This window comes from Macaca mulatta, chromosome 15 (genome assembly GCF_049350105.2).
Source record: "Macaca mulatta isolate MMU2019108-1 chromosome 15, T2T-MMU8v2.0, whole genome shotgun sequence".
Lineage (NCBI taxonomy): Eukaryota > Metazoa > Chordata > Mammalia > Primates > Cercopithecidae > Macaca > Macaca mulatta.
Genome location: NC_133420.1, coordinates 48,944,143 through 48,959,536, shown reverse-complemented (window position 1 = coordinate 48,959,536; position 15,394 = coordinate 48,944,143). Strand labels below are relative to the sequence as shown.

Here is a 15,394-nt window from a genome sequence, read left to right as displayed (position 1 = left end):
GCCTTCACTATGGGCTAAGATACTATTACACATGATCCAATCAAATTCTCATTCTTCCCAAGGACACAGAGGGAGAAAATTGGGAGATGGTGTTTGAACCTAGGCCCTGTTCTAATCCCATACCTCTTCCATATACTGTGGTCAGCACAGCAGTTTGCACTCATGTCACTGGATAGAGAACCCATAAAGAAAATGCCACAATTCGTATGCCACGCCTGGTGCAGGCTTTCTCTGCCATACCCCAAGGTTACCATAACACTGGACCAATCTGCTCTAAAAACTGGGTGTAGGCAGAAGGGAGGCCATGCAGACCTGACCACTCTCTGCATCCCGACCCATCACCTGGGATTCAGGGAGATGTGGAAGAAAGGGGACCAGGGTATGCTCAGGGGCCACAGGGACAAGGGGTGGGAGTGAGTGGGGACGAATGGTCAGGGCTCAGGCAACAGCAAAGTTCCTAGGGAGAAAGACACATTCTAAGGGGAGTCAAAAGATATGAAGAGAGATTCTGGGGCTATCAGGGGAATCATATTAGGGACCTGCAGGTGCAGAGGGAAAAGGAAGGGTGACTTCGAGACTAGCCCCTCGGCCAAATGGTACTGCTCCCTTGAGACCCTTGACTGTTGTCTGCCAACGTGAATTGAATTGTTGATGCCTATGATGTGATGGGCATTCTTGAGAGTTGTGCAGTGCTCAACCTGTACAAGTGTCCATGGCTACCCCAAGGACTCAAACCATTTGGGTGTCTGGAACATTGAGGAAACTGGAAAAAAGGCTGGCACCAGGTGAAGAGCCAAGGACCAGGCTTATGGGACCTGAGGACATCCATTTCCTTTCTCCACAAAGTTTTCCCATTTGTCTAAAAACAGAAGAAGATAATCTCTAGCTCTAATGGGGCAACTGATCTCATATTCCATTGTCTTGACAAACAAACAAACAAAAGCTTCTACTTCATCTTTATTTTATTTATTTATTTATTTATTTTTTTTTGAGACGGAGTCTCGCTCTGTCGCCCAGGCTGGAGTGCAGTGGCCGGATCTCAGCTCACTGCAAGCTCCGCCTCCCGGGTTCACGCCATTCTCCTGCCTCAGTCTCCCGAGTAGCTGGGACTACAGGCGCCCGCCACCTCGCCCGGCTAGTTTTTTGTATTTTTTAGTAGAGATGGGGTTTCACCGTGTTAGCCAGGATGGTCTCGATTTCCTGACCTCGTGATCCGCCCGTCTCGGCCTCCCAAAGTGCTGGGATTACAGGCTTGAGCCACCGCGCCCCGCCTACTTCATCTTTAAAAAAAAAAAAAAACTAGCCCTGATCTTTCCAAATATTTTAATGAATTCCTTCCTGTAGCTGGCCGCAATGCCAGGAGGCTTCTGAGGATTCTCAATTCAACACCAAAGATTTCCAAATCAAATAACTCCTTCTCTGCTACAAGGGCAGAGTATGGGAAAGATATGGTGATACTTTGTAGCCAATCTCAAAAGGGAAGTGGGTGAGACAGGCAGCTTTTTGGGTGAATTTCATCACAAAGTTGAAAGGGCAATGCGGCTGGTCGCGGTAGCTCATGCCTGTAATCCTAGCACTTTGGGAGGCCAAGGCGGGTGGATCACCGGCGGTCAGGGGTTTGAGACCAGCCTAGCTAACATGGTGAAATCCCGTCTGTAATATAAATACAAAAATCAGCCAGGTATGGTGACGCATGCCTGTAATCCCAGCTACTTGGGAGGCTGAGGCATGAGAATCGCTTGAACCCGGAAGGCGGAGGTTGCAGTGAACCGAGACTGCGCCACTGTATTCCAGCCTGGGCGACAGAGCCACACTCTGTTTCAAAAAAAAAAAAAAAAAAAAGGGCAGATGCAAAGGTTATGTCTCACTCAGCCTTGCTCACCTAACCGCCCTCACACCACAGGGCTGCTCTTTGAGATCCACACCATAACGAAGGGATCTGTTTCCTTCCTACACTGTGCCTCAAATGCTGGGAGTGGGTCAGACTCACCTTTAGGGCCCAGCATCAGGCATGGCACACAGTAGGTGCTCAGAAATTTGGGTGCTCAGAACTGATCTGTACAGAGGCTGATGCAAAGTTCAATTCTGGAAGGGGAAAAGGGCAGAGAGCCAAGTGACCAATGCATGCAGACTTGGTCAAGGTTAGACCAGAGGCTGTTAAGGTCAGTCAAATGTGGCCAAGTTGTGGAAAGAAACATCAAGGCTATGTGGCTGGTAAGTTTGTGCTGGGTTAAGCGCACATAGTGTGTTCACATGAAATCATTTAAATGCCCTGACACAGCATGCCCAATGAGGAAAAGTGCTAGAAAGCATTAGAATCACTTCCTTCAAAGTCCTCATGTTAAGAGTGAAGAAATTGAGGTCTGGAAAGGAAAAGAGATCTCTAGGACAGGGTCAAGATCAGAACTCAGGTGATCTGAACCCCAGTTAGAGATCCTACCACCCCACCAGCCTGCCTACCAGGCCTGTGAGCCGCTGCTGGTCATTTGATGACAGCAGTCATGTCCCCAAAGGCCAACCAAATGCTGTAAATGACTTTCCTGAGTCTTAAGGTGGAGTCCTATGAACCTTTACTTGGTTGGTTTCATTGGCTGATGGAGATCCTCCTGGATCCCAATAAGGTTACCCATCATACCAGTTAACAGTCCCATCCCTGGTATCATTCTGCAAACATGAACAGCAAGGTTCTCTCTTTAGGCAAGTTGCTGACAAACGTTCTGAACTTCGAACACAACCAATGAGCCTCCCTGTGGGGTGGTTTTCCCTTTAAATCCTAAACGGCTACTCTGTGCAAAGCTCTGTGCTAACCACTAGGGGGAAACAAAGTTAAACAGTGATAAACAAACATACGCAAAACACAGGGCGGTTTCACATCGATTTCAATGACATCATCCCACTTGATACTCATGATAACCCTGTCATATAGGCAAGGCTTTTTATCCTCACTAAACAGATAAGGAAACAGACTCAAAGGGGCCTGTCACAGTTGCTCAGCTGCTAATTTGGAGGCTAGACTCTGACCACTGTCCCTACTCTTACCTACTTACTATACTATATGCTCCAAACTCCTAAGTAATCCATTTTCCTATCTGTAAGAAAGCAACACATACAAAAGTTAATTATAGCAAACAAAAAAGGAAGTGCTTATGTGGGAAATACCTTGTCTTTTTAAGTTCCATGCTTTCTTCTGGTTGACAGTATTTTATGTTTTGCAGCACAGAGAGGGTATATCCCAGGTTCCAACGTACAGCATTTCAAGCTGCCCAGCTGTTGTACTGGGAAGGTCTTTTACCTGCTATTCATCCAACTCCAACCTGATCTTAGAGACGGTTCTCAGGGGTCATTCCTAGGATGTTTTCCCAGATGCTCTCCCCCCATCCCCAAGCAGGATGAAGTGCATCCCTGGTGGCCATCTCCACCACTAGTATTATCCACATCTGCCTCCCTACAGGCTGTAGACTCCTTGGGGAGAGCAATGTGTTTTATCCATCTGTGCACCCTGAGGCTGGTGCAGACCTCTGTGTGGCAGAGGTGCAGGGAACATTCTGGAATAAACATAAATTTCCAAAAAATATACTTTATACTTTGAGCCTCATAAAGCCTTGACAGGCCATTAACAATTTTTCACCATTGTGTATTTTCGGGTACTTTACCTGCAGATCACGGTTTTTTGTTTTTGTTTTTTTTTTTTTTTTTTTAGAGATGGGGTTGCTCTGTTGCTCAGGCTGACGTGCAGTGGCATGATTGTGGCTCACTGCAGCCTCTAATTCCTGGGCTCAAGAAATCCTCCCACCTCAGCGTCTTGAGTAGCTGGGATTACAGGTGCAAACCACTGTGCTGGACTTTATATTAGATGCCTCTCTTGGAAGAATTTAGCAGAATATATCATAAAATGTAGGCATAACTTTTGATCCAGTAATTTCATATACAATAATTAATTTTTTTTGAGACAGAGTCTCGCTCTGTTGCCCAGGTTGGAGTGCAGTGGTGCAATTATGGCTCACTGCAGCCTCGACCTCCAGGGCTCAAATAATCCTCTCCCCTCAGCCTCCCTAGTAGCTTGAACAACAGGGGTGTACCACCACACCTGGCTAATTTTTGTATATTTTGTAGAGACACGGTTCCACCATGTTGCCCAGGCTGGTCTCAAACTCCTGGGCTCAAGCAATCCGCCTGCCTCAGCCTCCCAAAGTGCTGAGATTACAGGCGTGAACCACCATGCCTGGTGCAAGTATTAATCTTAAAGAAATGTATGCTCTGCAATATATATATTTATTGAGGGTGGAGGGATAAAAGCTTATACTTAAAACTGCTTGCCTGATAAGCCATGATTCTATTAGCTTGATAGTAATGTTAATATTTCTACTGAAGCCAGTTTGTACTTTTTAGGTGCCCACAACTTCGTTAGCCCCCATTCTATCGGTTCTTTGCAGAAGGGAATCTGACTACTGAAGCCTGGCATAGAATTATTTGGTTCTTAAATTTTACTCTAAATAGAATTTACTGTTTACAATAAGCAATTCCCTGACAGCTTTCTTCTGGGCAGATAATGAAAATACAGTAAGAGCTAACACTTGCCACGTGCCATGCACTATTCTAATAGTTTTACATACAGTAACTCATTTCATCTTCACTACAACCATTGAAGGAGACACTTATTATCCTCATGTGTCAGGTCATGAAACTGAGGTCTGGAGAAGCTCAAAGTCAGGCAGGTACAAGTAGAAAAGGCAAGACCTACATATATGGCTCCAGTCCAATTCTCAATGACTCGGCCAGGGATGGTCCAATAATAAAGAATTTTTAGTTACAGATCACCTTCACATTTCTGCTTAATTTGAACCAAGTAGCCATATTGAGAGCTGTCTTAAACCACTTGTTACCTCAATTTCACAGGTGAGAAAACCAAGATTTGGAGAGGCAATCCCACATAACTGGTTACCAGAGACATTAGAATTTTTTTTTTTTTTTTTTTTTTTTGAGACAGGGTCTCACTCTGTCACAAAGGCTGGAGTGCAGTGGCATGATTATGGCTCACTGCAGCCTCAACCTCTGGGGCTCAATAGATACTCCTCCCTCAGTCTCCCTAGTAGCTGGGACTACAGGCACTGTACCACCACACCCAGCTAATTTTTCTATTTTTTGTAGAGATGGGGTTTCACAGCGTTGCCCATGCTGGTTTCGACATCCTGGGACTAAGTGATCCTCCTGCCTCAGCCTTAGAAAGTATGAGGACTACAAGTGCACGCCACCATGCCCAGCTAATTCTTTAGTTTTCACAGAGACAGGGTCCTACCATAATACCCAGGCTGGTCTCAAACTCCGGGTTTCAAGGGATCCTCCCGTCTCAGCCTCCCAAAGTACTGGGATTACATGCGTGGGCCACAACACCTGGCCAGGGATGCCAGGATTTAAATTGAATGTGCCTATATTCTAGTTAGTGCTCCTGCCTCATAAACCTGAAGCTCAGGCCGTGAACACCAAACTCGCTCTGAGATATGGGGAAGCTCAGTCTCCTCAGCTGATTGGCCTGGCAGAGACACAGTTCACAAGGTCTAGAGATCATAAGAATACAAGCTGACTGGTGACCATGCCACTTCCCATATGGATGTGACATGGCCAGGCCTGTCCCAGGCATATTGTAGGGAGAAGGGAAGGTTCAAATCCACCCAGGCCCATTCACCTGTCTTGAGTTTCCCACTAGGGGAAGAGGAGATGCAGGATCAATGGAGAGACTAACTCTGGGTCTCGTCTTACTCGTGAATAGGATCACAGGTGGTCATCTTTGATGTCCCCTGCCCTCCACTTCCTGGTTCCATGTAGATGGGTGGGTAAGCTGCAGGTCCAGCCACCTTGCTCTTCACCTCCCTCACTTCTGTTCTTTGCTGGTAGGGAAGTAGGCAGACCTAGGGCCACCTCAGCAGTCCTGGTCAGCCTTCTCTTGCTATTTTGCCCGTTCTGAGACCAGAGCAGAGTGTGTAGTTCAACCAGTGCCTGCTCTCAGACCTGACCATCTTGCTGCCTTAACTGTCTACCACACAGTAGGTCAACAGGGTAACAGGCCAAGATGGTTTGGGCTTATGGGAAGGTACAGATTTCTTAGGTCTTGAGCTGCAAACAGCTCTACCTGAGTACTATGCTGATGAACTGTATTGCTACTATCAAGTGACATTTTGCTCTCATCTGGTTCTTTTCATTATGCCTACCCAGCATCTACACGCAGGACGTGGAAGGGAATATGCCCTTGATGAAGTTTTGCTGACTGAACGAGCGGATTCCTACTCCAGTTTAAACCAGCCTTGAAGAAAATTCCATTTGGACTTTCTATCCAATATGGTAGCCACTAGCCACATGTGGTTAGTCCAAACTGAGATGTATTGTCAGTGTAAAATCCAGACTGATTTTCAAAGACTTAGTATAAAAAAAAGAATGTAAAATATCTTGCTAATAACTTTTTACATTAAGGTAAAATGCTAATATTTTGAATATATTGCATTAAATAAAACATAAAAAACCTCCTGTTTCGTTTTACCCTTTTTAATGAGGGTACTAGAAAACTTAAGAGTTACATATATGACTCACATGATATTTCTATTGAATAGCCCTGGTATAGATCAATATACAATCCATTAGCTATATTGAAACTCTAAAAAGAAATTCATAAGATCCCAGCAGTGTTTTAGAGTAGCACCAAACAAGCAGCAGGGGTGACTTCTAGCAAATTCCTTAACCTAGCTGGGTCTAGGTTTCCATGTGTATAAGAGATGACTGATACAAGTATTTGTCCCACTGGGATTTGTATGAAGATCAGATCAAATGCCTGAGCAAAGGTTCTGGAAAATGCAATGTGCAACAGCTGTCTACTGTCTGACGGGCTCCCTTGGAGAAAACTTCACACCACAGCTCATTCACTCCTTTCGCCTTAACCACCTTCCTTAATCCAACATCCCCATGATACCGGAGAGTGCCAGTCTGGGTAAAAGCAGGACTATCTGGACAGCCAGAGATATGCTGTCCAGCAGGATTCCTGGGGAAGAGGGACTTGGTCAAGCAGGAGGAACCAATGACTTTCTCCATACACTGATCAGAACAATCTGCCCATCCGTGAAATGCTCCCTTTGTGACTTACATTGTACGGCATAGGACGCTAGAACCACTGCTGAGTTAAGAGGGCAGGTTAACCTGTCAGAAGAAAAACATATTAGCGAAGTCACAAGAACCAACAACAGCCTGAAACATTCACAGATCATGGGTAGTAAGCAGCACATGTCTTTCTTTGCTTTGATCAACCATTACAAAAGAACATGAATTGTAACAAATGCAACTTTATGAGACAAATCAATCTCGGACAGTAAAGGTAAATGTAACACACTAAAAAATTTTTAAAATAAAACCTTTGCATGTTTAAATAACAGCCATCACAAATACCATGAAGCTAAAGGTCTAATGATGGCCAGCACTTTGGCTGGTCAAGAAGGGTCAGGCTCGTATCTCTAAGAGGAAAAAAAAAGTGAAAAAATTATACTCTGAGATCAATGGGCAGCCTTCAAATCTTTCTAGTAAAGACCGGAGACTCATCATAGGGCTCTCTAACTAAATTCCTAAGTTCTAATGACCCTTTGGTTCTTGATTACCCTCTTTCTAAAATAGTAACATCCTCTTAGGAGGGACCAGTAGAAAAGTATTTTGAATTTTAAAACCTGCAATTCCTTAATTAAATTAACTAATTATATGACTTCGGATTCCTTTATCTATTTACCCTCCTGAAGATCTACAGAGTTCAGTGATCTGTCTGTCTCTCAGTCTTCGTGCCATTCACTAGTAATCATGGACTTGGGTTGGTCTTGTTCTCCTTTCCTCTTAAACTTACTGCTTTTCCAGGTGCCCTGTTTCTGCCAATGACTCTACCTCTGTCTTAGGCATATTTTGAATCCTCTGATTGCTTCCTTTTCTTTTCTGCATTCAACTGCAGACTCCACGGCCTGCCCAGGAGCTCACCAGCAGACCTGGAGCAGGGGTCACTGCTGGGCAGAACAGGTTAGGAGAGGGCTTGCAGGGTGGGGAGATCTCTGTTAAACGGAGGAATCTTTAACAGCAACACTGGGAGCCCGCGAGACTTTAAAAACATTCTTCCAAGCAACCCAGTGGGAAGTGGAGAACACAGTTTCTATGGCAGCCCATGAAGTACCCAAGATGGGAATCACTCCTCCTTTCTGATAATGTGGCCCTCCAGGGGTTCCACTTCCTGTCCACTGTGCTGTGTGCTGGTTCTGCAGCTGCATACGAAGACGACTTTCCCTATCTGAGGGGCCCCCATCGTTCCTCAAGTGACGCTGTGTTCCTGCTGGGACTTGCAAATAATCTCCCCAAGGTTACAGATGCGGTCAAGGGATCTCACCATCTGTTTGTTCATCTGGAGATCTAGAGAGCCCGTGGGTAGGACAGGCAGAAACAGGATGAGTATCAGCTCTTTGCTCTCCTAACAAGATGGGGTTCGATTAAATCTAAGCCAGTGTCCTTGCTGGAGAAAGAGCAGGTAAATAGGATTTGAGGAACAACTTAGAAAAGAGGCAGAGGAGGTTCCCTCTAGACGGAAGAAGCAATCCTATGAAGAAGTCAGAAAGAAAAACATTTCCAAAGAATGGTGTTCCAAATACATACTAGGGAACACCAGAAGCCTCTGTTCTGCTCTCAACTCGGCTGCGTGTCCTAAACACATCCCTTTCCTTCACTCTGGGCTTCGGGGTCTCCACCTGCTGAGTGAAGGGCTTGGACGAGATCAACCATCTTGGAAAGAAGGAGATGATACCTTGAGTGCCGGCTACCATGGACAGCTCAAACAAGTCGGGACAACTTGACACTTAGGAAAAGTGCTCAGTATGTTCCACTGGGCCTGTCAAAAGACCCACAGTTACAAATAGCCTGATCCACATCGGAGAAGCGTTCGGTAGCAGAGACCCTCTCCTCAGAGAGGTGGTAAGGACCTGACAAGGGCCAGACATCTAAGCCAGGATGTGGGCCTCAACAGATTTGCCCTGACTCACATGGAGATAACAAGGGGCATTTTGTTTGGAGAAGAAAAACTGAAGACAACCCATTTCCAGTATTTGGAGAGTTAGACTAAAAGCTCCTGAGGAGGCAAAGCCCTGACCTTATTTGGCCAGCACAGTTCAGTGCCTGTCTCATAAAAGGGGATTGCAAACTTTCGGTGGAAAAGACTGTGTGTGCAGAAGAGAAGGACAGAATGGGCTTCCACAGCTGCTAAGGACAGCGTGGACCCAGGAGAGGGGTTGGTAATTTCAACCTCAAGTTACCCTAAAATGTAAAAATGCTGCCTCATGAAAGGGTGAGCTCCCCCTCACTGGGGGTGATCAAGCAGAAGGCCAAAGACCTGCAGATTGTGCTGGGGAAGTGAATCATTCCTACCTTGAATGGGAGGATGAGCTAAGTGATGAGAATTCTATAATTCTATGACTGCTCAACAGTCAACAGGCTCTGGAAATCCTTTCCTCAAGGTGTCTCTTGTTTCTATCTTTCCACCTCCTCTCCCCACAAACTTCACTGCCATGCCCCCAGGTCTCTGGCCTGGATGCTAAAACAGCTTCCTTGAAGGCTGTCCATTCCCTTCTATCCAGCCTGAAACACCCCTGGCCTCTTTCAGTCTTCCCTTGTGCACACTGATACTATCTTTGTGGATATGGCCACATCCGTCCTGCTTAAAAACCTTCAACAGTTCTCTTCTGCCTGCTAGATGTAAGATGCCCGCCTACATAGGACACGAACAGCCCTCTCTATTCTCCTGTAAGCTCTCAGCATGTGGTTTCCAAGTGGGGCTGTCGGGGGTGGGGTGTCTTCTCACTGCCCAGGGAAATCCACCTCCTCGCTTCTCTACCCAACCCAATTCTGGCTCATCCCAGCAATCTACAAAGACTTTTCTAGCTCACACCAGCAGGGGCTCCTGAAGTCTTATGACAACTGTGGTCTCCACTGCCCATATTGGTTCTAATTGTTTCCTAATTGTTTCATGGGATATGGTCTCATTTCCCCAGTGAGACTCCAACTCCCTCACGGTACAGCACACTGCTAGCCTCTGAAGACCCTCCTCCCCAGGGCTAAACTCACAGGGGTTGGGGGCGCGGTGAAGAGATTGGGAATAAGCTGTGCTCTTCCCACCAGTTTACCTGCTGCAGTTTCTTCCCTAAGTCAAGAAAACGAGGTAGCTCAGGGACCACTGGCTTGGAATTTCCTCTCCCTTCTAGTCACTGAGATGGTCTTGGTAACACAAGAAGCACTGAATGATAGGCAGATGAGCAAAAAGCTTCCCAGAGAGAAAATGAGTCATCCGTGGGTACCAAGGGGCTCAGAAGTGGACCTAAATTAGGCCCGATCTGCCTTCCTGAATGAAGCCCATTGTACATTCTGGGTCTCCTCCTCCCTTTAAAATTTCTCAGGTCTTTACCAGAAACATAGCTGCATCCTTTGTAATAAAACCGAAATAACATGAAACAAAGTTATCAATCCTTAGCTTCTCTAAGCCAAGACTGAGGTATAATAAAAACAGATGTCCAAAGCCTAATGCTGTACAGGATGCTTTCCACATCCACTCCGTTTAGATTTGATATTGTTACCAGAAATAAACACTCATTAGATTAAAACCAGGAATTTTGCTAGCCTAACAGGAAAAGAAAAATGTAAAATTCTCATTACCTTCCTTCACAAATATCCATCTTCAGTTGTAAGAAATACAAGTGCCTATGAAACAATTGTTTTCATTAATTCATACTCAAACTGAAATAAGCAAAAAAAAAAAAAAAAAAAAAAGAAAGTTTGATGAGTCAAAGACAAGAGCTGTACATGTGAAAGATACATAAAAATACGGTTTTGGTCCAAGGTATCAGGTGCTACCTTACGCTCTGCGAAGCTGCCCTGTCATTACTCATGGCTTATGTTGATACCCTACGTCTTGACTGGTGGGGGCAATTTTCTGCCAGCACAGGCTGTCCTATGAAGAGCTGAGCAGGGATGAATGGGGTGGAAAAAGCCCACCTAAGATGGGCTGGTACTGTGGGTTCCACTGTCAGTGAGCGCCCCTGCCCTCGAGGACCAGAAACCACAGGTGCTCTGCACAGGCAGTGCCCACACACCGGCAGGGCCACTGTTCTGAACACCGTGCCGGGATCCATCCACCCAAGCTCCATCTGCATGAAGTTGCTAAAAGGAGGGGAGTCTGGGAAGACACCTCCTTGGCTGGGGTACAGACCCCCAGCTGAGCATTCTCCTGTGTCCCAGGAACTGTGGGTGCATCAGCAAAAGCATAAACATCAGTCAACTAGAAGTTTCCAAGACCTCCAAGCTGAATTCTGCACTCATCTCTGGGCAACCAGCAAATGTAACTTCCAAACTCCAGACCTGTTTTGTGCGCAAGTCGTGGCAGGCCCCTCGGCCTGTGATTTGCTCCTCTGCCTGGGGAGCGGGGAAAGGAGGCCGTCGGCAGCATTGCGCAGGTCAGGAAGCGCCCTAGGGAGACTTCTATTTAGGGATGCGGCATACATGTGACACTTGGCCACTAGCTCCCATGCTTTTATAAATCCCCATTCAAACGGGATAGACATTCCAGTGTCTGGCCAAGATGACAAAAGGGAAATCTCTTGAAATCTAATATAGACAGGGCAGAAGCGCACAGGGGCAGGAGAGAAATAATTTTGACAATTTAAACAAATCAGTTTCATTATTCCTTCAAATTTATAAAGGTCAGGGAACTGGCTTGAGATGGGAATGCTTCAAACAGTATTAAAGCCTTCTATGTGCACAGTTCTGGGCTGTGTACCTGGTACCACTTTGTAACTTTCCCTCTTATCTCAGCCTCATAACTCTGTAAGGTAGGTACTGCTATCTCCATTTTTACAGATGACAAAATCGAAGCTCAGATAGGATATGTGAGGTCAGTGTGTCTTTTTTTTTTTTTTTTTTTTTTTTTTTTTTTTTTTTTTTTTTTTTGAGACGGAGTCTGGCTCTGTCGCCCGGGCTAGAGTGCAGTGGCCGGATCTCAGCTCACTGCAAGCTCCGCCCCCCGGGTTTACGCCATTCTCCTGCCTCAGCCTCCCGAGTAGCTGGGACTACAGGCGCCCGCCGCCTCGCCCGGCTAGTTTTTTGTATTTTTTAGTAGAGACGGGGTTTCACCGTGTTCGCCAGGATGGTCTCGATCTCCTGACCTAGTGATCCGCCCGTCTCGGCCTCCCAAAGTGCTGGGATTACAGGCTTGAGCCACCGCGCCCAGCCCAGTGTGTCTTATTTTAACCTGGATGATCATGTTATTTAAAAAACTCACTATGCTACAAATTTCTTATATGTTTAATGGCTAAAAAGCTTAGGATCCATGTCGTAACTCTGATATTATTACTCTGATTATAACTAACTACCCACAATGTATTGAACACCTGGCCTTGAGAGACAGTATAACATACATTTGCTGATTCACACCTATTTGGTATTGGAATCTCCATCTTTTCCACCTAGGAGAACATCATTTCTTTCTAGTTTGTTTCTATGTTTATCCAAGCTGACATTCAACCAGAATTAAGTGTTCTCTCCTCCTACAGTGCTACTGAGAGAAAAAAAGAGAAAGGAGAGTTATAGATAAACCAATGGTGAATCTGGGCTTTCACTGACAAGCTCAGCTAATCAGTATGTCTTCCTAGGGATATAAATGAGAAGATAAACGTGGAGATCACCACTCACCAAATGCTGCCTTGTCATATATTGAGCAAAGTTTCTGAGTCAACCCCGTGGCATCATACACAAAGAAACCAGAATAGTGGAACCCGACCCAAGTTTGGGAGACTTCCTAGGAATCTTGAAGGAGCCTAGTTTTGAGATTGCCAGAATATAAAATTTTGCAAAGAATGATCTAAATTTATCAGAAATAGCAGCTGTGGAGGCTCACAATGAAGAAGACATTTATTTAACAATTAGAATACAGGATAGTTCTTTAGAAGAGATGCTTGGGATGCCTAACTTCAGAAATGTAATGACCTCTCTTGTGGGTACCCTACCCATGACCTCAACTTCAGAAAAATGTAATGACCTCTCTGCCTAGATCCCTAACAAACAAAAACGAACAGATACCACCTCTATACACCTTCTTTGACTTTTGAGAGCTAAAATTTCCTTCAGAGGGAATTTCCTTAAACAGGAACTACAAAGCTGGGGTAAGATATTATGTGCCAGGAATACAGGTAAAATCTTTTAAGTTTTTTTTTTTTTAAGCATATGAATTAATGGTAGAAGCCTGGTCCAAGATAAGACGATCTGGCAGCTGGGCGTGGTGGTGTGTGCCTATAATCCTAGCTACTCAGGAGGCTGAGGGAAGATCCTTTGAGCCCAGGAGTTTGAGGCCAGTCTGGGCAACATAGTAAGACCCTGTTTCAAAAATATATATATATATCTGGCAGCGCTGGTGGCCCACCAGGTCTGTAAGAGTTATGGGGGTGGCTCCCACCATGGCTCCTGTTGCATTAAGAGAAATCTGGTGCCGAAATCCCAGAAGGTCATAGTTACATTCTACTCCACAATGGGATACCACCCTTCTTAAGATGGAAGGTGGGGATGGGGGGTGCCGGTTATGAACCAGTGAATTTTAGAAGAGACACACACACTGTTTATTCCTCATTGTGCACTAAAATCTGCCTCCCTGTAGCCTCCACCCACTGGCCACAATTCTATGACCCTGCACATCTAGTTCCCCTTCTCCCATGACTACTCTTTGGAGACCTGAAGGCAGCCTTCATTTGTGCCCAAGGCTTCTCTCCATCATGAATGCCCTACATTTCCACAGATGTTCCTCAAAAGACAGGAAGGCTCAGCAGGAAGATTTTGTCAGCTTCCAGAGAAGTAGGCTTCTCTTTCACAGGGTATGGAAGTGGATGGCCAATGGCCGGGATGGGCCCTGTAGACAAACTCCTGGGCTGCGCTGGCCGTAGGAATCCTCTCCCTCAAGTTCGGCCTCTGGAGGGCTCTAATGTGCCCAGTGGATGCCACAAACCTGGGGCTCTAGTGTTATGAGGAGGCAGGAGACAGGTGGCAATCACTAGTTTAGGCAGTGCCGTCCAGACTTGGGGTTGGAACCTCCCAGTTGGTCGTACAATCAATTCAATGGCTCACAGTTGGCATTTTTTTTTTAAAAAAAGGAAGTAAGGCCAGGCACGGTGGCTCACGCCTGTAATCCCAGCACTTTGGGAAGCCGAGGTGGGCAGATCACGAGGTCAAGAGATTGAGACCATCCTGGCCATCACCTCGAAACCCCATCTCTACTAAAAATACAAAAAATAGCTGGGCTTGGTGGCTCATGGCTGTAGTCCTAGCTACTGGGGAGGCTGAGGCAGGAAAATCGCTTGAACCCGGGAGGCAGAGGTTACAGTGAGCTGAGAGCACACCACTGCACTCCAGCCTGGCAACAGAGCGAGACTTTGTCTCAAAAAAAAAAAAAAAAAAAAAAAAAAAAGGGAAATAAAACAGAATAGAAAACTTCAGAGTACTTGGTACTTACTATAGTTTTACAAAACGTTTTCTTCAGTAATTTATATATGTGTACTGTATTCTGAAACAAAATATTTTTTTACTATGGAGTTGTGATTTTTAAAAAACCCCACTGGTTAGAACCACACACACATACACATGTACATATATAATCACACACATTATATATAATATATATAAAAGACACATATACATGTAAACACACATGTATTATTCATGTTGTTTTTAACACATCCCTTCAACAGAGGTTTTCTTTTTTTTTTGCAACAGGGTCTCAGTCGATCACTTGGGCTGGAGTACATGGTTTGATCATGGCTCACTGCAGCCTTGAACTTCTGGGCTCAAGCGATCCTCCTAGTTAGCCTCCTGAGACACTGAGACATGCACCACCACACCTGACAACTTTGTCAAATTTTATTTTTTGTAGAGGCAGGGTCTCGCTATGTGGCCCAGGCTGGTTTCAAACTCCTGGCCTCAAGTGATCCTCCTGCCTTGGGTTCCTGAAGTGCTGAGAAGCTCACAGGTGTGAGCCACCATGCCTGACCCAGAGCGTGTTATTTAGCACCGGCCTGAGGAAACTTTGGTAGGGTCATTTCAAACACATTCTTATAGATTCCATCACCAGCTCTGTGTCCGTCAGCTTATGAAGTAACCTGCTGGGCTGAGTGTTTCTATCCCATCCCCAGTTTATCAGCATAAAGAGCTGGTATGGAGAAAACTCAGAGGACAGGACGTGCTTCTGTGTGGTCACCTGATGTGTCATACCAGACACCTTGGACACTGGCTTAAAATGTAATATAATAAAAAATACAGTCAAATTCCCAATGTCTGCTATAGTAGAGGGAGGAGGTGCACAAAG

At 45.5% G+C, this 15,394-nt stretch overlaps 1 protein-coding gene across 27 annotated transcripts in view; it reads right to left on the bottom strand.

Moving 5' to 3' along the window:
* PTPN3 (protein tyrosine phosphatase non-receptor type 3) overlaps positions 1-15,394 on the bottom strand; it is a 122,430-nt gene that overhangs the window by 61,291 nt on the left and 45,745 nt on the right. For 15 of the 27 annotated variants that reach the window (XM_077968358.1, XM_077968353.1, XM_015117123.3 and 12 more), the window contains 2 exons: positions 10,708-10,752; positions 7,130-7,182 (listed from right to left, as the gene is read on the bottom strand). In XM_077968358.1, coding sequence (XP_077824484.1) covers positions 7,130-7,182; positions 10,708-10,752 — 98 coding nt within the window. Of the gene's footprint in view, positions 1-1,990; positions 3,620-7,129; positions 7,183-10,707; positions 10,789-11,409; positions 11,518-15,394 lie in introns of those variants that run through there. The other 12 variants (XM_077968350.1, XM_077968345.1, XM_077968346.1 and 9 more) reach the window with 5 other exon arrangements.